This window comes from Lontra canadensis, unplaced genomic scaffold (assembly GCF_010015895.1).
Source record: "Lontra canadensis isolate GAN:19392208 unplaced genomic scaffold, GSC_riverotter_1.0 scaffold96, whole genome shotgun sequence".
Lineage (NCBI taxonomy): Eukaryota > Metazoa > Chordata > Mammalia > Carnivora > Mustelidae > Lontra > Lontra canadensis.
The window spans coordinates 3730431-3757373 of record NW_022631090.1 but is presented as its reverse complement, the minus strand read 5'-3'; the positions used below and the strand labels follow the sequence as shown (position 1 = coordinate 3757373).

Below are 26943 nucleotides of genomic sequence, written 5' to 3'. Positions count from 1 at the left end.
GGTTGGAAGGGGCTCGAAATATTCACCTAGTCTAGCCTTTGGCCTTCAAGTAGAATTATTATTTTCCAACAGAAACTCCCCAAACTGAATTTTGGAATGAGAAATACGGTTAAGGATTACTTTCTAGTGTCTAACCTAAATTGTTCGTGATGCAGGTGACATTTTTTCCCATTTGACATACTTTGGCAATTGGTTATAATCTGGCTTCCCAGCCTCAATGTTTATGAGTTATCTAAGTATGTTAGCAATTAACATCTTTTAATGCCAGCCCCTCCAATGAAAGCAGGATTCTCCTTGAAGTCGGGGTCATTTCTTATTTACCTCTGCAGCTCCAACCCAGAAAGGTACCAATTATTGTCCAGGTAAGCTTGAGGACCTGTTTGTGCTGGGTATAGTCAAATCCCCCATAAGCAGATGTTAAATGAAGAAGGGGAGAGAAAAGGAAAATAGTCTCTTAACTGTTGTTAACCCCAGAGCTCTTACCGTACACATAAGCACAAAGCAATCGCCATTTAATTAACTGTCCAGTTATCCATGGAAGCAAGGAAGTCCTTCTATGTTCTTCTGTCATCCTTATTTCTATACCAACACCACTTACCATTTACCGTGGGCATTATTATGTACTGGATACTTTGGGGCTTTTTAAAATAAGTGATCTCTAAACCTCATAGTCTTGTAAGGTAGAGGACATTCTCATTTTGAAGACAAAGAAACCAAGGCACAAAGAGATCAAGTAACCTTCCCAAGGTCACAGATCAAAGATATGCCAAAGCTGGGTTTTGTGCCTAATGTTCGCAGATCCCAGAGACCAGGTTTGATTCTTTTTGTTTGCATTGATGTGAGATAGAGCAGAAAACACTGCCTACAAGCAACACCCTATTTCAGGACTTCTTTCCTTGCCCCTTCCTTTGGCCTGTTCCTTCTCATGTTTCTGAGATCTAGGGTCAAACCCTTTGAACTATATGGTTCTGTGTTGTGTGTGTGTATCATCATAATTAAAGGGAAGACAAACTCTTACTTCAAGCCTTCTATCGTCATCTCTAAATTCCCTCTCCACCACACCTCCAACATGGTCTGCAGATGTGCTGGGACCACACCAGTAGAATGACCGAGAACCAGACTGGAAACATTAGCACCCGGCTCAGCCATCAAGTGTCAAGTAGGAACCCAAGTAACAGTAGTGATGGGCAAGAGAAGGGAGGGACTTGGAGTCCAGGAGATTGGCAACTGATGCCTGGAAGCTCTGGAGAGTTTTGCATTTCTCTCATAAACACTGGGAGCTGATTTGTCTCCTGACATACAAGCAGCCTTCCTGACTTGCCAAGAAGTGGCCTGCTAAGAAAATAGAAATTTGAGGGTAGAGAGAGTAGAGAAGTCAGCGGCCAGCATGAGGATTTTGGGTTCTGGAGGGTGGGAAGAAGGCCAGTGCCAGGAGGGGAGAAAATGGTGTACCAAAGGAAGTGGGATAGGACCACAGACTTACAGACTTCTTGGTAAAATTTGCCAGTTTCTCTGAAGAGCAAAAAAAAAAAAAAACCAAACTTGTGGCAAAGTTATTCATACTGAGATGTTCTGGACCATGTGTAACCTCTCACAGAAATACTGGGATTATAAAAATCTGATTGCAAAAGGCAACTATTTATCCCAAAGGAATGGACTTCTAGTGATGGCATTTTAGGCACCAGTGAGTTCAAAGGAAGGGAGAGATATGGAGGATGGGGGAGCGTTTTTCCAAGCCCCCCAGAAGTCATAGTTCTGCTACATGTGAGACCATCCCTAATGAGGAGGGGGAGCATGGAAGGAACAGTTTTTTTCCCAGCACAACTGTAGTCACATGGCTTCGCACTTGTCTGCTGACCCCACCATGTCCTCATCCCACTCCTCCTCAGAGTACCATTGCCACGAGGGGCCCTGAGATCAGCTTTTCTTGGACTGATTTTCTTCCGGTATTTGGCCAGGAACACCAAATGTGTTCCAGGAATAGTTGGTTAGAAGCCCAGCCACCTTGGAAAATCTAGGAAGGGAGAGGGTAGAGTACCAGGTGGCCTTCTTTGCTTCGGTGGCACCCTGCATGCTGTGTTGGCCCATTGTAAAGATGCAAGAGGAGATTTGAGTCTCAAGTCCCATTTTTTTTTTATGAAGCAACTACCTATTTTTATTCTGTAAAACTGCAGATTACAAGTCACTTCTCCAATTTAATTACTTATTTATTTCCAGGAGTGTGCATTCTTTTTTTTTTTTTCAATTTATTTATTTGACAGATAGAGATCACAAGTAGGCAGAAAGCAGGCAGAGAGAGAGGAGGAAGCAGACTCCCCACTGAGCAGAGAGCCTGATGTGGGGGCTCGATCCCAGGACGCCGGGATCATGACCCTAGCCGAAGGCAGAGGCTTTAACCCACTGAGCCATCCAGGCGCCCCAGGAGTGTGCATTCTTTACTTTGTGTTCTAAATTAGGAATGGAAGGGCCTTGCTGTTCGACTTTACTGTACAGCTAACATTTGTGTCCCTGCCCATTTAATTAATTTATTATTATGGTGATTTGGGGTTTTTATGGTTTTTATCCACTAAGTTCAGGGGTGCCTTTTTTCATGTATACGTATGTTTAATTCTAGTATAATTAACATACAGTGCTATATTAGTTTCAGGTGTACAATACAATGATTCAACAATTCCATACATCCCATTCTTAGATAGAAAAACTGGGGCCCAAAGGGGTAAAGTGACTTGGCAAGGTTAGGGAAAGTGGTTACCCACCCTGGGGTTTTTGACTCCATGATCCTACCTCCAAGTTTAAGAAAACAATCTTTTCTTTAGTAAAAACTGTATATGTGTAAGGTGTAAAACATACTGATTTGACATACATATTTATATATATTGAAATGATTATTAAAATCAAGCTAATTAGCATCATCTCCTCACATAGTTACCATTTACTTTGTGGGGAGAACACCTGAAATCTCTCTTAGCAAATGTCCAGGATACAATCTAGTATTATTAATTATATTCATCATGCTATACATTAGATCTCTAGATGTATTCATCTTATGTAACTGCAACTTTATACACTTTGACCAGCATCTCCCCCATTTCCCCCACCCCCGGTGTAATCACCATTCTACTCTCTGCTTCTATTTTTTTAATATAATTTTTAAATTTTTCATTAACATATAATGAATTATTAGCCGCAGGGGTACAGGTCTGTGAATCGCCAGGTTTACACACTTCACAGCACTTACCATAGCACATACCTTCCCCAATGTCCATAACCCTACCACCCTCTCCCTACCCCCCTACCCCTGGCAACCCTCAGTTTGTTTTGTGAGATTAAGAGTCTCTTATGGTTTGTCTCCCTCCAGATCCCATCTTGTTTCATTTATTCTTTTCCTATGCCCCAAACCCCCCACATTGCCTCTCAACTTCCTTGTATCAGGGAGATCATATGATAATTGTCTTTATCTGATTGACTTATTTTGCTAAGCATAATACCCTCCAGTTCCAACCACGTTGTCGCAAATGACAAGATTTCATTTCTATTGATGGCTGCATAGTATTCCATTGTATATATATACCCCATCTTCTTTATCCATTCATCTGTTGATGGACATCTAGGTCCTTTCCATAGTTTGGCTATTGTGGACATTGCTGCTATAAACATTCGGATGTATGTGCCGCTTCGGATCACTACATTTGTATCTTTAGGGTAAGTACCCAGTAGTGTGATTGCTGGGTTGTAGGGTAGCTCTATTTTCAACTTTTTGAGGAACTTCCATGCTGTTTTTCAGAGTGGTTGTACCAGCTTGCATTCTCACCAACAGTGTAGGAGAGTTCCTCTTTCTCCGCATCCTCGCCAGCATCTGTCATTTCCTGACTTGTTAATTTTAGCCATTCTGACTGCTGTGAGGTGATATCTCATTGCGGTTTTGATTTGTATTTCCCTGATACCGAGTGATGTGGGGCACTTTTTCATGTGTCTGTTGGCCATCTGGATGTCTTCTTTGCAGAAATATCTGTTCATGTCCTCTGCCCATTTCTTGATTGGATTATTTGTTCTTTGGGTGTTGAGTTTGGTAAGTTCTTTATAGATTTTGGATACTAGCCCTTTATCTGATATGCTGTTTGCAAATATCTTCTCCCATTCTGTCAGTTGTCTTTTGGTTTTGTTAAAGATCAAAAGCTTTTGCACAGCAAAGGAAATAGTCTACTCTCTGCTTCTATATATTCAACGTGTCTTTAGATTTCACAAAAAAAATGTGACCATACAATTTTTTTTCTTTCTGTATCTGCCTTATTTCACTTAGCATAATGTCCTCCAGGTTCAGTCATGTTGTTGTAAGTGGTGAGATGTCTTTTTTAAGGTTGAATAATATTCCCTTGTATGTATGTACCGCTTTTTCTTTATCTACTCATTGACTGACTGACACTTAGGCTGTTTCTTTACCTTGGCTATTGTGAATAATGCTGCAATGAGCATTGGATGCAGTAAACATGGAAACACAGATCTCTCTTCCAGGTATGGATTTCATTTCCTTTCCATCTGTCAGTGTGTAACACCCACTCTATAAAAAGCACAAACTTCAAGACAGGAAAACTATTTCTGAGTTGGCTTTCCTGTTTAATATCTGGGTGGCATAGGCCAAATCTTTTGGGATATCAATAGCCTCATTTCTGTAATTCTCTCACCGCTCTATTAGGGTTATTAAAAGTATGAAATAAGAGTAAATGGAAAGATATTAAGATAAATGTATTGTGTAAAACTAGCGGTAAGCATGCTCATAATTGGTTTCTTTTTCTTTGATTCTGTTTTGTCTTTCTCTCTTTTGCTTTCTCCCCATCTCCTGTTGGGTAGATTAATAGACTCTATGCCAGGCTACTCTGAAGACTGTTGCAAGAAAGACTCTCAAGGTCATGATTCCACTGAAAAACCTCACCCTGCAGTTGCTTCCCCGTCAATCCCCTGGTAGAGGGCCCATTTCAAAAATCAATCCACATTCTTCTGTAGCAAAATAATTCCAACCTTCTTTTTTTCTTTTGGCATTCCAAAGATCTGTCAACTCCTGTAAGAGTCATGGTTGATATTCTTTTGTAGGTCATCCCAGTTTTCTTTCACCACAAAATACTGAGATTTTGTATAATTAGAGCCCAGAGGGGTGAATGGGCCTGCCCCTGTCCTTTCGCCAGTGAATTTTACTCCTGTGTACTAGCTGCAGCTGTCTGGTTGTGTGTACCTGTGGGCCTGAGCAGGCACTTAGGGTCAACTGGTATGAGTTAAACATGCTCTAGAAGCTAAGACTTCTTTTTTACTTTTGTTTAGGATTTATTTATTTGAGAGAGAACATGCAAGTGAGGGGAGTGGCAGAGGGAGAGAGAGAGAATCTCAAGCAGACTTTCTGCTGAGCGTGGGGCTAGATCTCACCACCCTGAGATCATAACCTGAGATGAAATCAAGAGTCAGACTCTTAACCGATGGAACCACCAAAGTGCCCCTAAGTCTTCTTTTTAAGGAACTACTTTTGTATTCTGTGAGGAGTCATTAATAATTAGTTAACACCCAAGGAACGAGTTACTCATAGCTAGGTCAAGTTACATAGCAAAGTATAGAATTGAGTTAGTTACGCAAATTGCTGGAGCCAGAGTAAATGTGATATCAGTTTCCTGGGTATTGTAGGCCAAAACATTCTAGGGGGACAACTCAGCCTTCATGTTCCATTGGTTTTGGTTTTTAAGTTAAACGGTCCCTCCCTTGTTACAGGTTTGATATGATTAACACCCTCCTTGGTAGTGGGAAGGATGGAAGATTCTAGAATCTGTCAGACATCAATTCAGATGTTGGTGTTACTGAAGCTCGCTAATTGTGAGACCTGGGGCAAGACAGTTAGTTTCTTAAGCTTTAGTTACCCCATCAGCAAAATGGGCATAATCGTGTCCATTTCAGAATGGTACTAGTAAAAGCCAATGTAATCACTTATGGAAAAGCATTCACCATTGTACCTTGTATATTAATTAGGGCTCAGTAAATGTGAGCTATTATTATTATTACTGCTGTTACCATTAGCCTTTATAATTTTCACCTATATCCTAACAATAATTTCATTCTGCTTTTTTCAAAAAATGAAAGATTTATATGATCTCAAGAGAAACCAGAGCATCATTCTGTTGTTTTAAATGGTTGTATTGAGTTATAACTAACCCATAAGATGGACTCATTTGCATTATACTTTTGACTGATGGGAAAGAAAGGATGGTCTAACTGTCTAAGCCTTCCCCTAATGAAACACACAACTCCCTTGACTTCTCTTTTTCTGCTATTCTACAGAGGGCACGTTCCAAGCCCCATTTATATCTATTGTTAGTTTGTACATCAACGATGCGTTTAATCTGGGGGCTTGTTCATTGCTGGGTGTGTGTGTGCACACGTGAGTGTGTAAAAAGACATCTTGAGACCATTGATTAGAATGAACTCATCAAATGCATTGGTGCATTAATATTTTGCTCCATGACAACCCTGCTTTAGACATCACAGAGAAGAGAAACTCTATAAGGCAGCAACCCAGTCCTTAAAAAGCAGGACATACACATGTGTACCTAGGTTAACAGGAAAAGATGGAATTTGGGGTCATCACTTACTACATCTGGGACTTCAGAAAAGTCAACCTCTGAGTCTTATTATCCTCAAGTGAAAAATGGAGTTAAGGATCTGATTTACTTGGTTGACAGGGTTGTTATGAGGCTCCCTTATAAAACCGTATGTGAAATCTCTTCGTAAATTGTTGGCTAGGTCACAAATGGGAGTTACAATAACATTCAAGTGCTGGATTGTGTATTTCAGAAATCACATGTCTGGAGAGGGCCAGGTCGTGGGCTGGAGCTGTTAGGGAATATTTCATAGAGGAAAAGGGACTTTTCCTGAGCCTTCAAAATCAGACAGGACTTCAGCAGGTGGAAAAGAGTGGGAGGAGAGGGTGAGCTTAGTGATGGAATTAAAAATAAGCAAAGACTATGTATGTCAACCATATTTCATTAAAAAAAAAGCAAGGACTCCAGAGGGAGAATAAGCATACAAGCACATGCCAAGCGATATGAAACATGAGAGGGGATAAAGTTACAAAGGCAGTTATCATAGATGGTTCCTCTTCTGAAAGGACTCCGTCCTTGCGGGCAAGTTAACATGTCATTCGCCTGGTCTCTTAGCTCTGTGAATGCAGGGTCCTTGTCCTTCTCTGATTTCGCTCTCATGTCCATCACAGTACCTGGAACACAATAGGTGCTCAATAAATGCTCAGCAAATGAAAGAATAGATGGATGGTCATGCCCATTGCCATTCAGCCACTGAATCAGGGATTATCTTTTAACTCCCTCTGTGTGGTACAGCCCCATCTGCTGTTGGGATTTATGAAATTCTTTGCAGTGAAGCCAATACTTGGTATGGTTTTTCTCCACCCTGTCCCAGAAGATTCCCTACCACCGGCGAACAATAAGGTGACCAGCAAGTCGTGTGAGTACAACGGGACCACTTACCAACACGGTGAGCTGTTCATGGCTGAAGGGCTCTTTCAGAACCGGCAACCCAATCAGTGTACCCAGTGCAGCTGTTCGGTAAGACCTGGTGTCTTAATGTCCCTGCTAGCCCTACCCCAACACCAGAGCTCCTCCTGTACTTACACCTGTACTTGGAGCCTACACTATAAGGTGTTTGGAAGGAAGACGAATTGCATTTTTTTTTAAGTTTAATTGATTTATTTGAGAGAGAGAGAAAGAGAGCAAGCAGGGGCAGGGGCAGAGGGAGAAGGAAGGAATCTCAAGCCGACTCCCTGGTGAGCATGGAGCCCAACTCAGGGCTCGATCTCACGAACTGTGTGATCATGACCTGAGCCAAAAGCAAGAGTTGGACGCTCAACCGACTCAGCCACCCAGGACACCCCAAGGTGAATTGCATTTAAATCCTACTTTAAATCCTAATCCTGTCAATCCAGACTCCCTGATTTTCATAAGCCCTGAACAATCCTGACCTATGTGAAAGAAATCAGACATAGTCATATCCTGGTCTTTATTAAAACATTAGGACTGTTTAAATGCACAAACATGAGCTGATGGTCTTGATCTGTCCCTCTTTTAACAATGGTGACCCCAGCAAAGCCTTCATCAGAAGAACTCAACTTTTTGAAGCCTTGGGATGCTAGGGGCAGAAAAGTCATTGGTGCCATCTAAGGCCACTCAGTCCAGTTCACAAAAAAATGGGGCTATCTCTTGGTTCCCATCTGATGTAGTCTCCCAATCAGTTTGCCCCTGATGCCCTGCAGTGAGAACTCTCTTAGCAAAACATGATAATTCCTCTGACCTAATCTGTCAGAAGAACTAGGAATAAAGTATATTGATTATATCTTCATGGAATTGTGCAGTCCAGAAAATGTAAGAGGTGGAACCAGAAAATGGAAGAAAATGGCTGTTTCAACTGAAGTGTGAGGGAATGAAGTTCAATGTAGGAACTTTTTTGCTTGTAAGGGCATTAAACACTGGATTGCATGCAGAGGGAAGTTCTAGAATCTCTTCCCTTGGTAACTTTTAGTAAAAATATGGTATCTTGGTAGTTTGGGAGAATTTGGTTGTGGCCTTCCCTTACTAATGACTTTTCAGGGACTTTTCTAGCCCCAGAGTAATATCTTTCTAAGAAAAATGTTTAGGGGCACCTGGGTGGCTTCGATGGTGAAGCATCTGCATTTGGCTCAGGTCCTGATCTCAGGGTCCTGGCATCAAGCCCCATGGCGTTGGGCTCCCTGCTCAGCAGGGAGCCTGCTTCTTCCTCTTCTTCTGCCCCTCTGCCTGTTCATGCTCTCTCTTTCTCTCTCTCTCTCTCTCTCTCAAATAAATGAATAAGATATTAAAAAAAAACAAGGTTTAAGGAATGATGTTTGGAACATAGAACTTTAGGGAGTGGAAACTATGTAAAGACAGACATAGCAGGTAAATTTGCTCTTCTCCCTTGCCTTGTGCTGAACGGAACTGTCCATTCAGATCATCTTGTATAGTTTTGTATTACCCCAGAGAGCTCATCTCTCTGGTTTGGAGCCTTATAAAACGTGGCTCTCATGCAGATCTGCATTCCCTGAGATCCCAATATCCAGCTGGGGTGTGTTGGGGACCAGAGGATACAATGAACAGAAAAGAGAGGAAAAAGACCTTTTGGGGGGATTGGCAGGCCAATGGTGGCCCTTACATGGACCGCTTTGTACCATCTTAGATGAGGAGGCCCAACAAGGAGGGCCAACTCTTCAGTAACATAGTCTCTGGCATGAAGAAATAATAAACAGAAGAAAATAAAACATAATAACATTTAGGAAGTGACTAGAACTAACCATGGGAGAACACTGGGAAGGAGTGCCATGTTTCGAGTCCCTACTCATCCCAGGTCCCGAGCTAAGAAGCCTTTACGTTTATTCCCATGTGCCCCTGACCTTTAATTCTGTTTCTCCTTGGCAGGAGGGGAATGTGTACTGTGGTCTCAAGACTTGCCCCAAGTTAACCTGTGCATTCCCAGTCTCCGTTCCTGATTCCTGTTGCCGGCTGTGCAGAGGTATGTGTCCCAGATCCCAAGACAGAGGGATGTTGCCATACTGCATAGCAGGACTTAGAGGAGAAGGAAATGCCTGCCCAGTGTCATAAGCAAGGGAATTTTTCCATGGTCGCCTTAGATTTTAGCCAGAGTTGGGGGGAAGCTATGTCCATTCCCCAAAGGGAGGAAAGAAACACTGATTTTAAGGGCCACTACCTGAAAGAAATTGCCCTGGTGTGTGGCAGGAGAGAAAGAGTGAGCATCATTTATGGAGAAAGTGAGTGTCTGTGTCGCTTCTGCCTTAATCCCTTCTAGCCAGGCCTCCATGTTACGGTCGTGTGAAACACAAGCCATTTCCATGCACAACCTTAACAGGAAGAACGGGCTTTGCAAAGCCCTGCCGTTTTGAAGACTGCGCAGGGCAAATTAGGTAAAGTCTTTAAAACCTCAAATTTAGATAGATTCTTTAAAGCCCCACAGTCAAACAGTGACAAACTCAGGAAAAGCAAAGTGGAAGGCAGAAGGCATCATCTTCTCAAATTATAGCCAAAATGTCACCGATGTTTTCTCAAGTTAGTGTTTTCTTATTTGGTTTCCATTATCTTTAATAATGGTGCCATTTGTTTTCTCTCTAAGATCAAGAATAATCACCTTTCATTTCTCTTTTATTTCCTCTTCTCAAATTACTAAATCTATCAGTTGTCTTCTATATCCCTCTCCTTTCTGGCTTGCCCTCTAGCAGTATTCTAATTTCGTCTTCTTTCCTTCCATCCAATTAACATATTTATTGAGCATCTACTCTAAGTTCAGCTCTGTGCCAGAAGCTAGATACATACTGGCAAGTAGAGTAAACATACAAGGCACTGTCAGACTATATTGCATCTTTATGCAAGTTACAAAGAGAATCCTTTTACTTAAGAGACTTTACCACCATTTGCCAGAAAATCCTTGTGAATGCACCCCCTTCGGTGCAGCAAATTTGTGCAGTACCCTCTACAACCGTACATGGCATGCATAGCAGCAAAGATTGTTTCTTTGCTCTTATGGAACTCAAATTCTACCAGAGAAGGCCAATGATAAACAAACAAAAATTGGAACAATGTCAGTACTATGAAGAAAATAAAGGACTAAGATAGGAAATAAGATAGGAAATAAGGACAGCATTTAGATCAGGTGGTTGGGAAGACCTCTCTGAGTGACATTTATGCTCAGACTTGGAAGATGAAAAAGAGCCATCCATGCAAAACTCCTGAAGGGAGAGCATTCCGAGCAGAAGAAAAGAAAATTCAGGGGTCTTACACAAGGAAGAGCTCAGAGCATTCAAGGCATCTGAGGATCTGTATCTGGCCTGTAGTGCTTGTAGTCAACCCTGGCTGGACATGAGGCTGGAGAAAGGAACTGGGCTCAGACCATATAGGACCTTCAAAGCTGTGGACTGGAGTTTGTATTCAGTTTCTAAGTACCTTGGGAAGCCGCTGGAAAGTTGTGAGCAGGGCATAACATGAACCAGTGGATGTCTTAAAAGACCTCATTGGCTATTGCATCTAAACTTGATTAGAGGGAGGCAGCAAAGCAAGGGGAGAGGCCAGGAAGAAGGGGAGCTCAGTAGCCTGTCTTAATGTGAGAGGGCAGGTGCCTGTTTTGGGGACACAGTAGAGAATAGTGGTTCAGACAGGAGCCTCTGGAACCAGGCTGCCTTGGCTTTAAGCCCAGTCCTGCTACTTTCTAGCTGGATAATCATGAGCAGTGCATTCAGCCTTTCTAACAATCTTTACAGGGAGAATGTTGTTAGCACCTACTTCCAAGTGCTTATGAGGTTTCAATGAGATCATGCAGGAAAATGACCTAGCACCATGTCTTGTATAGGGTGAGGACTCCAGAATGAGAAACAGACCAATCTGAAGTATATTTAGGGCATTGCTTTTTGACCATGGGTGCTTATTGGAATTACCTTGATAGATTTATGTTCAGGCTGGGGGTGGAGGGTGAGGGAGGTGATTTCAATGTGCAGCCAAAGTTGAGAAGCACTGAGTTGGGGGGGGATGATAGGATTTACTGAGAGGGGATTGGTAGATGACTCCTGTACACTACTGCTAGCTTCATCTTGCAGAAAGATAGCCTTAACCATACTACATCTCTACTCAGAAGTCTTGGTGCTGGGGCACCTGGCTGACTCAGTTGCTAGAGCATGTGACTCTTGATCTCGGGGTCATGAGTTCAATCCCCATGTTGGGATAGAGCTTACTTTAAAAAAAAAAAAAGTATTTGTGCTGATACATACTGTACTTACTAAGGCCAGTCAGTTTTTTCTTGAGAGGAAGAGAGTGTGTGAGCATGCAAGTGGGATAGGTGTGGGGAGGGGCAGAGGGGGAGAGAGAGGGAATCCTAAGCAGACTCCGCACTCAGTGTGGAGCCCAATGTGGAGCTTGATCTCATGACCCTGAGATCATGACCTGAGCTGAAATCAAGATTCGGGCACTCAACCGACTGAGCCACCTGGGCACCCTGCCAGTCACAGTTCTAAATACTTTATCGACATTAACTCATTTACTTCCATAATGATCCTGTGTGATGAGTATGATGAGTATTCCCATTTTATGGATGATGAAACTGAGGCAGAGAGAAGTTAATAGCCTTGTTCAAGTTTATGTAGCTAGTGAGTCCAGATGCCAGGCTCTTCCCCACTTTACTCTGCTGCTGAAAAGAATGGCTCCCTGTTGCCAGGGGTACACACCAACCCCTGCCTCAAGACAGTGAAGGCCTTCTATCCAGTAGCTTCAACTTAGCTTTCTAGGCCCACATTCTTTGATTCACACACCTTAGGTTCCACTCCCAGTGTCCCTGTGCTCTCTTGTCTTTGTGTCTTCACTCTACCCCCTCAAGATTTCTCCAACTGTAGTGTGCTTGAAAATCACCTGGAGAACTTTCAGATCCTCAGACAACAGTTGTGTGATTCAACAGCTTTGGGGTAGGGTCCTGGGATGTGCATGTCAGCAGGCCCCACTGTCCACTCAGAGGCTGGTGGTCCATAGATTCCTCTTTGAGAATCCATTCCTGAGACCAAATGGATGACTGGAGGCAGCCCCGAATAGTGGTTTCTGTTTGATTTTAGTGCACTTAAATTTAGCATATTAAAAGTCTGAATCCTGGAAGCAATAGAAAAGTAACAAATGTCACTCTCTGAATGGTCAGAGTATCTACTTCCAACCATTGGGCAACCAACTTTGAGACGAAATGTGTGACAGCCATTTCATGGGAAGGAACTGGGAGGTCAAGAGAACAAAATGGTTGCCTATTTAAGAACTGCACATGTACAGCTAGACCTTAGAGGAGAGAACATTGCCTCTTTCTGGAAAAACCTTTCCCTTCCATCTCTGCCTTTGGGAATCCTACAGGTTTCTCAAGACATAGCTCAAACCCTGCCTCCACAGATTCTGACAGAGGCAGTCCTCTGGGTGCATTATGATAAATACTAGATGGAATTTTTTCTCTCTTCTCTGCCTTCCCTCTGCCATCCCTCATTTCTCCAGCCCGAATTCCTGTTTATCCTGCTTATCCGAAGACCAGCCCATCTGCCACCTCCTCCAAAAGCGTTTTGTTTTTTTAATCCTGTAAGTTAGGAGTAAACCTTCTTCCTTTCCGAGACTCCTCAGCCTTTACTGGGTGCTGCTCCTGTAGCATTAATCACTTTGTTACCTTTTTTTTTTTTAATTTATTATGTGTACCCATGTCTTACTCTCCACAGCAATTCTGAGCTCCTTAAGGCAGGAACTATTCCTGGTTCATCTTTTCTTCCCCCTCCCTGCTCTAGGTACAGAGTAAGCACTCTTTGAATGAATGCATGCTAGCTTGGAAACACTGCCAAAGTTATAGTTTGAATTAGATACCACTAACATAAGATATTATTCCTGTGTTCTGCCTCTGAATTACCAATAGACTGTGGTAGAGGTGGTACTTGCTGTCCATTGGTTCATGGTCAGTAGGAAATTACACGGTGTCATTTCTGATCCCCAACTGGTTTTTCCTCCCCCATTGCCCTTCAGGACACTGTAAGTAATATTTCTTCTAGGAAGAAATGAACTTGGGGCACCTGAGTGGCTCAGTCGGTTAAGCTTCTGCCTTCGGCTTAGGTCATGATCCCAGGGTCCTGGGATCGAGCCCCACATTGGACTCCCTGCTCAGCTGGAAGCCTTCTTCTCCCTCTCCCTCTGCCTGCTGCTCCCTTTGCTTGTGTGTGCCTGCGCTCACTCTCTCTCACTCTCTCTCTGCCAAATAAATAAATAGAATCTTAAAAAAAAAAAAGGAAGAAATGACCTTGTTCCGAGTACCAGTGTATGCTCATCCCTTTTCCTATGCTCTTTCCAGAGGTCCTCACAAGCCAATGTGGATTTAGCCACAGCCTGATTTGGTTTGTGCTCCAAGAAGATCCTGGATCTTTCTCTCCCGCTTTCTCAGTGTGTGCGTCTGTACACCAGTACAGCTATGACATTTAAGCCAGAAAAGATGGGTATTTTATTCCTCATCTCCCTACCCATCTTTGCCCCAATGTCATTTGAGTCTTCTCCGAAGGGAAGAGAGTCTGTACGGAGCCTAGGTGTTCGTAGTTGCTTGCATAACAATCTAGTTGCTATAATCCAGTTGTCGGGCTGAGGTTACTTTGTTTGGGGAAAAGGATACGGTAAGAAATCTAAACTGAAGAACAATTTGTAAGAGAAAGGAAACTGCCAAAAGATATGTTATTACCTCTGGGAGACATGTGTGGGGCAGCAGACATAGACCCTGAAGCCACAAGGACTCAGATTTGATGTTATGGAGCTCCAGCCTACTGGTGATGTTACCTTGGGAGATCTGCTTGTCCCCATCGAACTTCATTTTTTTGCTTCTTTGCAGCCCTGAAAATGGAGATTATAATAAGTGTCACCCATGGAAAGGTTGTAAAAATTAACCGAGATGATGTGGAGACCTAGGGGAAAGTCTTATACAGACTTACTGCTTTATTTGAGAAAATGATTATATTTCATATATAATATTATTGTATTTATTAGCCCAGGGTAATATGCTTGCACGCTCTCCTCTATGTCTGATAGTCTTGCCTTTTTTTCTTTACTTAATCTCCACACACAGCACTTCATTTCTCATCCCTCTTGTGTTAACAGATCCTGGGACTCGCCATCTTCTCAACACGACCCTTGTCACAGTTTAAATTTCTTTCCTTTTATGATGCCCTCAGAAGTGACACATAAAAGTGAGCTCCGACTGATCATGCGCGGTCCCTTCACACACCTGCCAATTCGCGAAGTTCTTTCTCTGCCATCTCTCCTCCAGCCAAAATAAATCCTTCACGTTCATCTTTCCCTGTGAAGGCTCAGTCCTCTGCTTTCATAAAACTGATGCTTTTCTCTCTGCCCCTAATTTCTTTACGTCTTTCAGTTGTGTAGAATATGATTGAATGTCCTTTGAAGTGCTAATTTTGGAAGCACCTCGTTATTTTTTTTCCTGCTGAAACGATGTTTTTACAAAGGTCTGTCTTGCATAAGCATATTACTCACACAGCAGGGAATGCAGACCCCCTTCTCCCGTATGCTGACCACCCTAACTACAGAAAAAAATACTGCAGAAGAAATAACCTTTTGAGTGCTGAACTTGCAGACGTTCACATAAAGGGCCGCATGGAAACAGGCTCTCTGCACCTTCCCCAGACACAGGTACATGTCTCTTTTCCTGGGTCATGTGGCAACGTTAGCTGCAGACTGTATCTCAACTCCAGCCTCAGGGATTTCGACCTGTCCTTGAGGCTTGAGTCAGGTCAAGAGGGCATTGACAGGGGGCATGTCCTTGCTGGAACTTGAGCAAATCTCATCTGGACTGGAAGTGGCATGCAAACAGCCACTGGAACCTGAAGGGAAACTTGATCAGAAGAAAAATCTTGTACGACTGCCACATTCTGGGCAGGCAGGTCTCAAACCCAAACCCACCCCCCTCCTGCTTCCTTCTACCACTTATCATTTCTGTTTCCTGTCTCCTGACTATCTTGCCAAAGCAAAGGGAAAGGCTAGGTACTTGGACTCTAGACAAAGGAGAGGTTTTGGGGGGAGGTAGGCTTTTGGCTGTATTAAGAGCCAAACCTGATTAGACAGTGTACATAAGTAGTACTTACTCTGTGGCAGGCAGTGGTCTAAGCAGTGATGTGTGTGATGACCTCATTTAATCCTCCCAACAAAGTTAGAACAATTATGAACCCAATTTTACAGATAAGGAGACTGAGGCAGGGAAGTTACGTGATTGGCCCAAGGATACGTGGCAGTGAGTGGCAGAGCTAGAATTTGAACCTTGTCAACCTGGCTCTAGAGTCCCAAACTCTTACACTCCCTGGTGGGAGCCATTCATGGGAACGCAACAAGGGACCTCTCCTAAGGCAAGGGAGTAGAGGGGGAGAGAGAACATGCTTGACATGTTGGCACTTAATCCTAGAAGAGTAACCACACTGTCCAGCTCCTCCCATTATGGCCTCAGCCTACCCGCTCAGAACCAGCAGGGGACACCTTTGTCCCACTGCTCCCTATAGGCTGAAAAAACAGAAATACCTACCTTCTTTCACCCTTCTTCACCCTTCTGGAGCACCCACCAAGTACCCAGTGCTGTGTGGGTGCTGGAGATACAATGGTGAACGAAACGAACAGGGGACCTCGCCTAGCGGATTGTAGTGCAGAAAACACATTTATCAAATAGATAATATCAAATAATATCAAATATCAAGTAGATACAAAATGGCAACTGTGCCACGTGCTATAGAGAAAGGGGTTGGAAAAGCTAGTAATGAAGAGGGGTCGACCTTGTGAGGGACGTGAAATAAGACTTCTCGGACTGTCTCTCCAGCCTCAACACACACCACATTCCTTTTCACTGCCTGTGAGAGAGGAGGGACTCAAAGTTTAGGGACATAGCTAATGGCAGTCTCAAACTCCCAGAATCCTTGACTTCTGCTTTCCCCATGAAACTGGCCACCTCGGGCTGTAGGAGTGCCTATAACTGTCCTTCCTCCATTGTACATGTGCATACTACTCTAGTCCAGGCTTTTCTTCTTACAGAACTACTTGGTTGTGTTGGTCAGTGCCCACCATGTCTTAGCACATTATCCAATGTCCACAGATTGTTTTTAAAGGCACTCTATAAAGCAAGCTGACGCTCCCTGAACCTACTACTCATCCTTGTTTCTCTGACACCAACCCACACACACCTTCTACTCCAGACTGGCTATTCTCTTTGTCTTAAAATATGCCATGTTCCTTCTGACTTTCATTCCTGTTATGTGCCTCTCTTAGCTCTCACAAGCTTGGAATAGCTTCCTTCCTCTCTTCCTCAGATTTTGACCCTACCCATCTTTCAAGAGCCCAGCCTGAGTTGTACCCCTTCAAAAGAGCCTGACCCGATAACTCGAGTCCTCCTTGAGCTCCTTCTTAGACCACTTTCAGGGCTTAGTCTGGTTTATAGAGTCCAACATTTAAATATTTTCTTATATTTTCCATTGTTTCATGGGTCTTGCTTCCTTAACTGGAAAAGGGACACCTTCTTCCTCTGTGTCCCGTAGCACAGAGTTAAGCATTTCTTGTGGTTGATTTATTAAAAAGAAAGAGCTAGAGCCATGAAAAGCTCTTGACAGCACTCCATGTGTAGTCCTAGCTATGGAGGCAGGAGAAATGACTAAGCTCCCAACATACTCAACCCAGGCTCATTTATCCAACACATTTGCAAAGAGCCAAAGGAGAAAACTGAATCTCATTTCATGAAATTGAGCTATTTCTATGAACTTCCACGAGGTAACTGAAAACGGAAGCAACTGTTTATAAAAGCAGTTTGTCAGTACTCAAGAGAAGTGCCATTGTACTTCTAAGACTCGTGATTTCTCTTTGCAATAAAACAGCAAAATTACACCTGCGATGCCATCTTGGCTGGAACGCAGAGATCATGAGGGAAGTGATGCACAAGGTAGTTTATTTTATTTTTAACATCATAAGAATCTACCCAAGTTTTCAAAGTTCTCAAAATCAAACAAAACTGGAGAAAATAACAGCACCTCCAAATATAGACACTCATGTATTGGTCTAGCGTTGTTTTTAGTTTGGTCCACATTTTCTGCAGAAACACTACCATCAGTGGGTCATAATGATAAGGAAGGAAATATCATTAATGAGACACATTTCTCAAAAAAAAAAAAAAAAGAACTCCATCGTTTATGGTTTTTGAGTTGCTGTGCTCCTCCCTAAACTTCAAACTGTGCTGAAACACTCTGATCTTTTCAGAGTGACAGAAGAGTTTGACCACTGTTAATGAGCCCTGTTCTTAGGTGAACCATTCATGTTCATGAAGAAAGGATCATCTGAGAGATATCCCACCCTTGGCCTTCCTCTCTTCTTCTAAATCCCCACCAGGGGCTGTTTTTTTCCATGGAAACTTTCCAGCTTGTTTTTGTTCTCTCTCTCTCCCCTGTCCTCAGAATTCATCTTCACGTGCTTGCTGATACTCCCAGAACTCCCAACCTTGGTGGTCATTGTGCTCCTTCTGGGCATGTCTCTTATGTCTAATATGTTTCTTCATAGAATGCCCTTCAGACTGTGAGTGAGACAGCATTGACTTTCATACTGAGTTTAAAAAATGAATAAACCCAAATCTTAACTGGCCGTGTGGAATAAATGCCCCCATCCTGTTCTGGGATTGGAGCATTTTTCATGTCTATAGGCGTCTGGTTCTACCGTAAAAATAAGGAATTCCCAGCGAGCACGTCAGAGCAAGTATTTCTTCATAGGTTAAAGTCACTCTTCCTTCAGCCCTGTCCTTCTAATTACTCCAGGGGGTGCCAAGACTGCCCAGAAACACTGCCTTTGTCCATTATTCTCATTGGAATAGTCTTCATGAGCCTAGACCCCAGTATTTCTAGAACTTAGTCCGAATTGTCAACTGACAGCATAAAGAGGGAAAAAAGAAATGTGAGTAAAAGGAGCTATGTTAGGCAGGGGAAGTCAGATTTCAATATTACCTAAATTATAACTTTAAGAACTTACCAATTCCAAGTCTCCATAGCCCGGGCAAGCAGACAATGGATACCAGGATCCAGTTATTCCAGCAAATTACTGGAATGACTACATCCATTTACACCTCGGCTTTAGCCATTAAAACCAGCCCTATGTTCCCTACTCCCGCCAGACATCCAGGTCTTTTTTGGATATAAGGCCAGGTAGCTAATGCAGTATCTGTGGATAGAAGGACCTTAAACTGACTGCTTTCCATTCATTCCTAGGATGACCAGCAGTAAACGTTGCTAGATCTCTGAGCTTCTCCCTTCTCCATCCGCTTGTTATTTTTCCATGTATGGATGTGGTAGCTCAGGACTCTCTCTTTTTTTTGGGGGGAGGGGTACTTGGACTTTGACCACTCCATGTTAGGACCATAAAATTGCACTCTCTCCCAATGAAGCAGATATCTGTCCTCATTTTAAGCCAAGAAAAAATAAGGGATTTCATTAAAACTCAAATGCCTCTTTGACAAAGAGGAAAATAAGGAGATGACTAGGAGAGAATCTTAGCCAGTTCAGAAGGAACGAGCTGAAAACATCCTTGTGGCCTTTTTTTTTCCCCCTGCATCCAAGATCCTGGCTTTCAAAATGGAATGATTTCGAAATGAAAGGATTCCCTTTCCTACGGGCAGGCATAAATGTTTTTGTTACTGCTGGGCTTCATTTGTTTGTTTAATCCAGAGCCTTTCCTTGATAGCTACCATGCATGCTCATTGAACTCCTTAAGTTGGGTTTTCCCCAGGGTTGAGCTACTCTTGAGGAGAAGGAGGAAGAAGCAGAGGGAAAGGATGGGAAGAAGAGGGGTAATAACACTTGGTGGGCCAGGCCCTGTTCTAAGCTCTTTGCGCACACTAATCCATTTCATCCCCACCACTCTCTGGGCTAGGTTGTATTGTCCCCATTTTAGCAATAAGGAAACTGAGGCTCAGAGAGGTTCATCACTTGCCCAAAGTCACACAGGCAAAAAGGGACAGAGCCAGGTTTTGGACCCAGGCAGTCTGGCTGGTGTGGGCTGTTCTCTTAGCCATGACTGTTCTGTTGCCTCTCAACTTGGGGATGTGGAGCAACTGTGGGGACTCTGAACTCTGAGGCTACTGGAAGGAGCAGACTTCGTGACAACTCTGCTCCCCAGGGCCGGATATGGTAACGCTTCCATTAGATTTATTGGGATGACTCAAAGACCCCATTTCTAACTATCAGCTTGGATCTCCATAGCTATTGAAAGAGCAGAGTGTGGCTTGTGGGTATCATCCAGCTAATAGCTTCTCTTTTGCCTCCCTCATGATTGGCTCTCATAAGCACTGGCCACTCCCATAATGCTCTTTTTAAAAAGTATGTATTTCTGACTTTCCTGGATAAATGCTTTTGTACTCCTCTTCAGATTTGGCTAGCTACTCTTGGCAGGAGTTCCCCCTTGTCTGTGTCTTTGTGTTTCCCAAGCAGATAGTTTGTTGAAAATGCTAAGAGCTTGTATTGACAGCCCAAACAATAAAGTGCTTTATTTGACAGCAGAGTATTTTCTAGAACACATGACCATCTACAAAACACTGGAGGACTTCTTGTAGTACTATATATCGTTGTTAGCTGAAAGGTCTACCAGTGGGGAATCCTTTTACCAGAGTTCTTCAAAGCTTCACTCAAATTTCAGCATGCCTGCTCCCTCTCAACAGAATTTAGAGAATTAGATGTTTGGCAGAGGACCCCCATCGAGTCATCTGCTTCTACTCTGTCTTTCATCTCCAGCTTGGGTATTCTGTCCGGGCTATCAAGTGGTCCATCCCAGAACCTGGCACGTAGTAGGTGGAGATGTCACGATCCCTTTCTTCCTCTCCACACTCTCCTGATTTCCCTCAAAAGCCCTTTAACTATTTGCCCTGATTCTGCTGATTTCGACGCGTTCCTCTGAAAGTATAGAGATCACTTTCCCTTGTCACAGGGATCATGTCCCCGCCCTGCCCTGGTCTCGGGGATTCATTTCATTGCCATGTGCCTTATGATTAGAGTGACTACATATCTTCCCATCCAAACCAAGACACTTTTGAAAGTGAGAGGGCCATCTTAGTAATTATCTCTGCCAGAAAAAGGCATGAAAGTGGGTTGTCCCAGATCCATCGGGACCTATGGGTCATGTTATGTATGATGTTGTGTGTGGTTCAGATGTGACCACATGCTGGCGTAGTTTTGCTTTCTGAGGCTTATCTTCATGGGTTTCTAATAATCTCATTGTACACTTAGTCCTCTCGAGAGGACAGGGTTTACTTCTGTGACCTACTCAGGCTAACCAGAGATTAATGGAAGCAATGGGAGTTATAAACAGTCTGAATTGTAGCCCAGCTTTTGACCATTTTTCAAATGCTTGTTCTTCATTTCTTTCATTACCAGAAAGCCAAGCCATTTTAGCTCCATAGGGTACCACTCAGAATATAATTGAGGTTTGAATAAACAACACATGTGGCTTTTAAGGTTAAATGAATATTGTTTGACATACAGTACACTAGAGTTGTTTTTCATTTTGGTTTTAAAAATTGGTTAAAATTACATCTTGTTGCTTCTCGGAATTAACTAGAATCCATCTGTCTCCATTAGAATCAGTGTGGGTTTTTTTTGTTTGTTTTGTTTTGTTTTTGTTTTTTCTTTTCTTTCTTTTTTTTTTTTTAAGATAAAGCCCTGGCTGAAAAAAAAGTTCCCTCTCACTCAAGACAATTTGCCCAGCGAATCAGAGAGAAAAAAAAAAAAAGGCAACAGAATAGGTTTTAGGGCACTGCTGCTAATTTTTTCTTTGATGTATTTTGTCCCATAGATATATCTGAGATATATCTAAACTATAGTACCTAAGATGCTAAACAGACAGACCTATTATCAGCAATCCAGACGGATTTGGCCCAGGTCACAGCTGAACAAAATGTGAATGCCAAAGAAGATTCTTCCAATTTAACTATGGTTCAAATGATAAAGAATGACTCCTTACATATAGAACACTCCAGCTTAGAGAACACCATTTCGATGGCATCAGAAGCTCAGAGGCAACCAAAATAGTAGTCATTTCTACTTGAGAGGATATGTACAGGAGTAATGGCTCCAGGAGCTTTTAACTGAAGTGAAATGATTTCAACTGAGGCACGCACGTGTGCCTGCAAATGCTTAAGTGTTGTGACACATTTCTCTGAACTTGGGTTACAGGACATTAGTCGTCTGCTCCCATGCCATCTGACCTCTCTGTTCACTTAACAGGGACTACTTGCTTCAGGGTTCTACCTGGACTCTAAGTATTTCAGGACACTATCTAAAAGCCCTTTCAAGACTCTAGGGCCTTAATGCAATAAATGGAACTTCTCAAAAGGTCACGCTAAGTAAACCTTCCATGTCAGTACCAACCATTAAATCTATGTTTGTGAAGGACGTATTTGGTGATGAGAGCTCTTCTCTCATTTTTCCTTTGTGATTTATTCTCTTTGGGCTACTTAGATTGGGCCCCAAAACACATTCCATGGCTTTTCCATTTTGTTCTGCCATTTGCTGGTGAATCTCTTCTGGTTTCCAGTCTTCTCTTGGGTCCCCTATTTTCATCTGGCTCATGACAAAGCTTGGACTCGCCACACTGCCAGTGAAAAGGGACGAAGTACATTTGAGTTCATCCCTATTCATTCACTTCAAGGGCAGTGCCATTTCCCAGCTGTTCAGATTTGCAAGCCTAGCATCTTTTGATTAAAAAAAATTTTTTTAAAGATTTATGTATTTACTTTAGAAAGAGAGAGAGAACAGGGAAGGGGCAGAAAGAAAGGGAGAGAGGATCCTCAAACAAACTCCCCTCTGAGCATGGAGCCCAACAGATACAGGGCTCAATCCCCGGAACCTGAAATCGTGACCTGAGCTGAAATCAAGAGTCAGACATTTAACCAACTGCACCACCCAGGCGTCCTCCCCTCCCCCCACCACCATAGCATCCTTTTACACTATTTTCTCTTTTGCCATCCTCCTCTTTTATCAGATCTCCCATCAGGATCATATCATTGCCTTTTTATCTGAAGTAGTCTTATTTGCCCCTTCCCCATGATTTCAGAGATTCTCAGGGCCTGTCACATGTTAATACAAACAACCTCCCAGATTCTGATTGCCCCCCAGGTAGGAGACACTCCATCACCAAGAGAAGCTGCCACAAATCACCATCTTTTGCTATAGGAACCTCTACATAAAAATTCATTACAGGATAAAATGCGAATTCTTCGGCTTCTTTCTGAAGTCACACAGCAATTATTTACCACCTTTATTTACATCAACGACCAGTCTCCTCCCCTCCCTCTCTCCTTCCTTGCCTCCCTTTCCTCTTCACCCCTCCTCCTTTCTTTCCACCTTCCCCATTTCACTTGTTTCACACCTGAACTCTCTACTCCAGCCACATCTTGCAGGCTGTCTTCAGTGTGTTCCTTGCCATTTCCAAAGCTCTGAGAGAACATGAGAGGGGGGAGGGCCAGAGGGAGAAGCAGACTCCTCACTGAGTGGGGATCCCAATGTGGGGCTCGATCTGGCAACTCCAGGATCATGACCTGAGCAGAAGGCAGATGCTTAGCTGACTGAGCCGCCCAGGTGCCTCTCTCTCAAGTGCATCTTGATGATTCATAATTTTTTTTTCCATGAGATGATCTTTAAATCGTGAAGGGTTAAAGCCATAACATCATTATATATCACTACCTTATAACATTGCCATCAAAGGAATTTTGAGGTCTTTTGTAAGTCCTAAAAGCCAATGATATTACCTAATTTTTCCCTCAGTACTACAATCTCCTTGAACCAGAAACATGTTACTATGTCCAAGTGGGTTTTGAAAGCTCATGGGGTAAATTCAAATAGAAAATTCTTCATGCTGATACTTTCTGATATTTCCTGCTATCTATCCTGTGAAATACATGTCTTAACTGATACTGAGAGTAAGACCCAGCTCTTCCCATCGATTCACTTGGTCATCAGTAACACAAGGTAATATCCTTGGAAATTGTCCTGTAGTTTGTGATCTTTAATTGGCTGAGGAATATCACTGTCTGTGGTATGTTGTTCTCAAGGCTAAAGGTAGGATCTTCCTCCCAAAAGAAGTTACTCTGCAATGAGGCAATGATAAGTGTTCACTCTTCAGAGAATGGACACACAGACCCAGAAGAAGGTATCGCGGGCAAAAACAGAGGAGTACAACTTGGATACTGGTTAGGTAAACATTCCAGCCACCACAAGATTAACCTTAACTTTCAGACCAGGTCGTAACTTCTCAGAGACATCAGGGTGAATTTAACAAATTATGACAGACCAAATCCTTGAAATTCTCATTTTAGAAGGGTAGTTTAAACACAAGTTAAGTACGAACTGCAAGATACTGAACTGACACTGGAATAAAGTAAGCAAAAGTGAGGCTGATGGCTATATCACAATGGAAAGTGATTATTTTCCCTTTTGTTTCCCAAATTTGTGCAGTGTGAATGGATGGGGCTCCTGGGTGGTTCAATCGGCTAAGTGACAGCCTTCAGCTCGGGTCATGATCCTGGGGTTCTGGGATCGAGTCCCACATCCGGCTCTCTGCTCAGTGGACAACATGCTTCTCCCTCTCCCTCTGCCCCTTCCTGTTGCTCGTGCTTGCTCCCTCTCTCTCTCTTTCTCTCTCTCTCTCTCAAATAAGTAAATAAAAATCTTAAAAAAATAAAATTTTAAAAAAGTGACAACTTTCTTCAGAGTTGTTTTTGAAAATTGAGACAGATACAGAGAGAAATCTTTCCAGGTCACTTTATAAAGGACAGCCATTTTTTTTTCAGGAAGGAGAGAGGGACAGAGACAGAGAGAGATGGGGGAAGTGGCTGAGAGACAGACTCTTAAGCAAGCTTCATACCCAGCATGGAGCCTGATGCGGGGCTTGATCCCATGACCCTGAGATCATGACCTGAGCCAAAATCAAGAATCAGACCCCCAACCGACTGAGACACCAGGGTGCCTGGAAGGATGGCCATCTTAACTACATTTAAAATGTCTGGAGAAATTTGGGATCATAGAACCAAAAATGTGGCTAGGTCACAAGGGTTATGGTTTTCCCTTCTAAGTCTGTATAACTCTGTCTTTATTTTGTAATAAACAGGGGATGGAGAATTGTCGTGGGAACATTCTGATGGTGATATCTTCCGGCAACCTGCCAACAGAGAAGCAGTAAGTGTGAATAGCTCAAATAATTCAACCCTCCCCAGCACCAATCCAAACTTTCCTCTCTCCATGGCTATTATCCCAGCAACTCCATAAAAGGGCCCATTTCTAACACCACTGCTCTTTCCCTTTCCTCGGAAAATTAAACAGCATCATCACCAAACTCTAGCCATTTAAGTTCACTGTATAATTGATAACTAGGGCCAGGACGTGAACACCAAGAAATCACAGCCCCAGCCCTTAGGTACTCGCCGTCTAGATCCAAAGCTGGTAGCCTTTCGGGATGGTTTGCCAAATCTCTGTCTTCTGGAAGGAAAGCAGGTGACTACCTCTGTCCTCAGTAGTGAGGACCTCCTGTGGGACTGTAAGGTAGGTCTGTCCATCCTTTTGGCAGAGGTACCATGATCGCTTCTCGGCCTTTTGGCTAAGGTCAGGTGTGACAGAGGTACCATGGACATGTCTCCATAAAGCCTTTCCTAAGCCTTAGGCTCTCAGTCACACAGCTGCAAGAGAGAAAAGGAAGCAGGTCGCATACTCCTTCTCCACCCTGCAGCATCTCATTTCCGTTGTCAGTGCTAACCTCATAGAAAGCCTCTCTGTGTATACAACAGCATCTCTCGTCCCTGTGTATTTCAACGTAATTGACAAAATGCCATCCTTTTCTCAAAAACATATGTCAAAATACAGCCATACCTCAAACTTCTTAAAATCTGAAAAGGGGATGTTCCAGTTCAGGGAATCTATCATATAGAAGGATTTATGAAACTGTACAAAATGTATGAAGGTGCTCATGGTACATACATGGACATTCATTGGACCCTGGTACCAAAAAAAAAATGTATAGGGCATTCAATGCAGCATTATTTTCCTAAGAGCAAAACAAATGGAAGGAGCCCAAACGTAAGCAATAGGGGCTTGGGTGAACACACCCAATCTGTGGGACACGGTGCTGTTGTTAAAAAGAATGCAGAACATTGAAGGGTATTCGAGTGGAGGGATCCCCAAGATATATTATGTAAACAAAGCAAGGTGCAAGATAAAACTTCTACTATCATTTCTTTATGTAAAAATTGTAAGTGTGTGCGTGTGCATGAATGAATACTTATGGAAAGATCTGGAAGATCATATAACAACACATTACATGTGGTAATCTCAGAGGGGTGGAAATGGGCAGGGGGAAAGAGAGAGCATGATTTTTTACTCTATCTGTTCTGTATCATTGGATGTTTTTCTTAAAAAAAAAAAGACTTTATTTATTTGAGAGAAAGAGCACAAGTGGGGTGAGGATCAGAGGGAGAAGCAGAGCCTGATGTGGGACTCGATCCTGGGACTCCAGGATCATGACCTGAGCTGAAAGCAGATGCTTAATGACTAAACCACCCAGGTACCTCCATCGTACGTTTTTCAATGAGCATCGATTAATTTTGCAGTATATAACATTTAAATGTTTTCTTTTTTAACTTGTGGAATTAGTTCTCAACAAGCATTGTGTAGAAGTCCAGAGCCTGAGGAATTATGGGGCAAACCCAAGGATAAGGAAGGTGTGAGGAAGGTGTTTTTGGGAACCTGATAAAATGGCCAATATAAACTTCCCAGTGTTGCTTCTGCCTTCTGTGCAAGTTGAAGCAGTATCTGTGTGCTTTCTTCTCTGGTCCTGTCATTTTGACACTGCTGTTTCTGTTTCTCTACCTGTGGGTCAGGTAGAGAACAACACTATGGATATCTCAAAACAAGCAGCACTCCTGCAAGAGGGGGTGGGCTTCCCAGTTTGCAGGTTCATATGGATCCCGAGGATGGGTAAAGTAAGTGGTGGGGATTCAGGAGGAGATGAGTGCCAGGTGTTGTATGGAAGTGTGGAATCACTACATTGTACACCTGTAACTCATATGTCACTGTAGGTTCATTCACTGGAATTTGAATAAAAACATTAAAAAAATTTTAAGAAGCTTTTCTCCATCTACCTCTATCTGCTTTATAGGAAGTGAGATTCCTTCCAGATCCTAACAGATGATGCCAGTCTCCATCTTCTGTGTTGTGAATTTCCTCCTTTAATCCACCCTCATTTTTTATTGTGGGAGGATGTTAAGAATGACTAAATTTGTGGCCACCAACCACATGCCATTCTTCCTGAATTTGGGTCTCAGACACCA

At 42.9% G+C, this 26943-nt stretch overlaps 1 protein-coding gene across 4 annotated transcripts in view; it reads left to right on the top strand.

The window, feature by feature from the left end:
• CHRDL1 (chordin like 1) overlaps window positions 1-26943 on the top strand; it is a 114447-nt gene that overhangs the window by 68119 nt on the left and 19385 nt on the right. For 2 of the 4 annotated variants that reach the window (XM_032837081.1, XM_032837079.1), the window contains exons 5-7: window positions 7450-7595; window positions 9477-9570; window positions 24732-24799. In XM_032837081.1, coding sequence (XP_032692972.1) covers window positions 7450-7595; window positions 9477-9570; window positions 24732-24799 — 308 coding nt within the window. The remainder of the gene's footprint in view (window positions 1-7449; window positions 7596-9476; window positions 9571-24731; window positions 24800-26943) is intronic. The other 2 variants (XM_032837082.1, XM_032837080.1) reach the window with 1 other exon arrangement.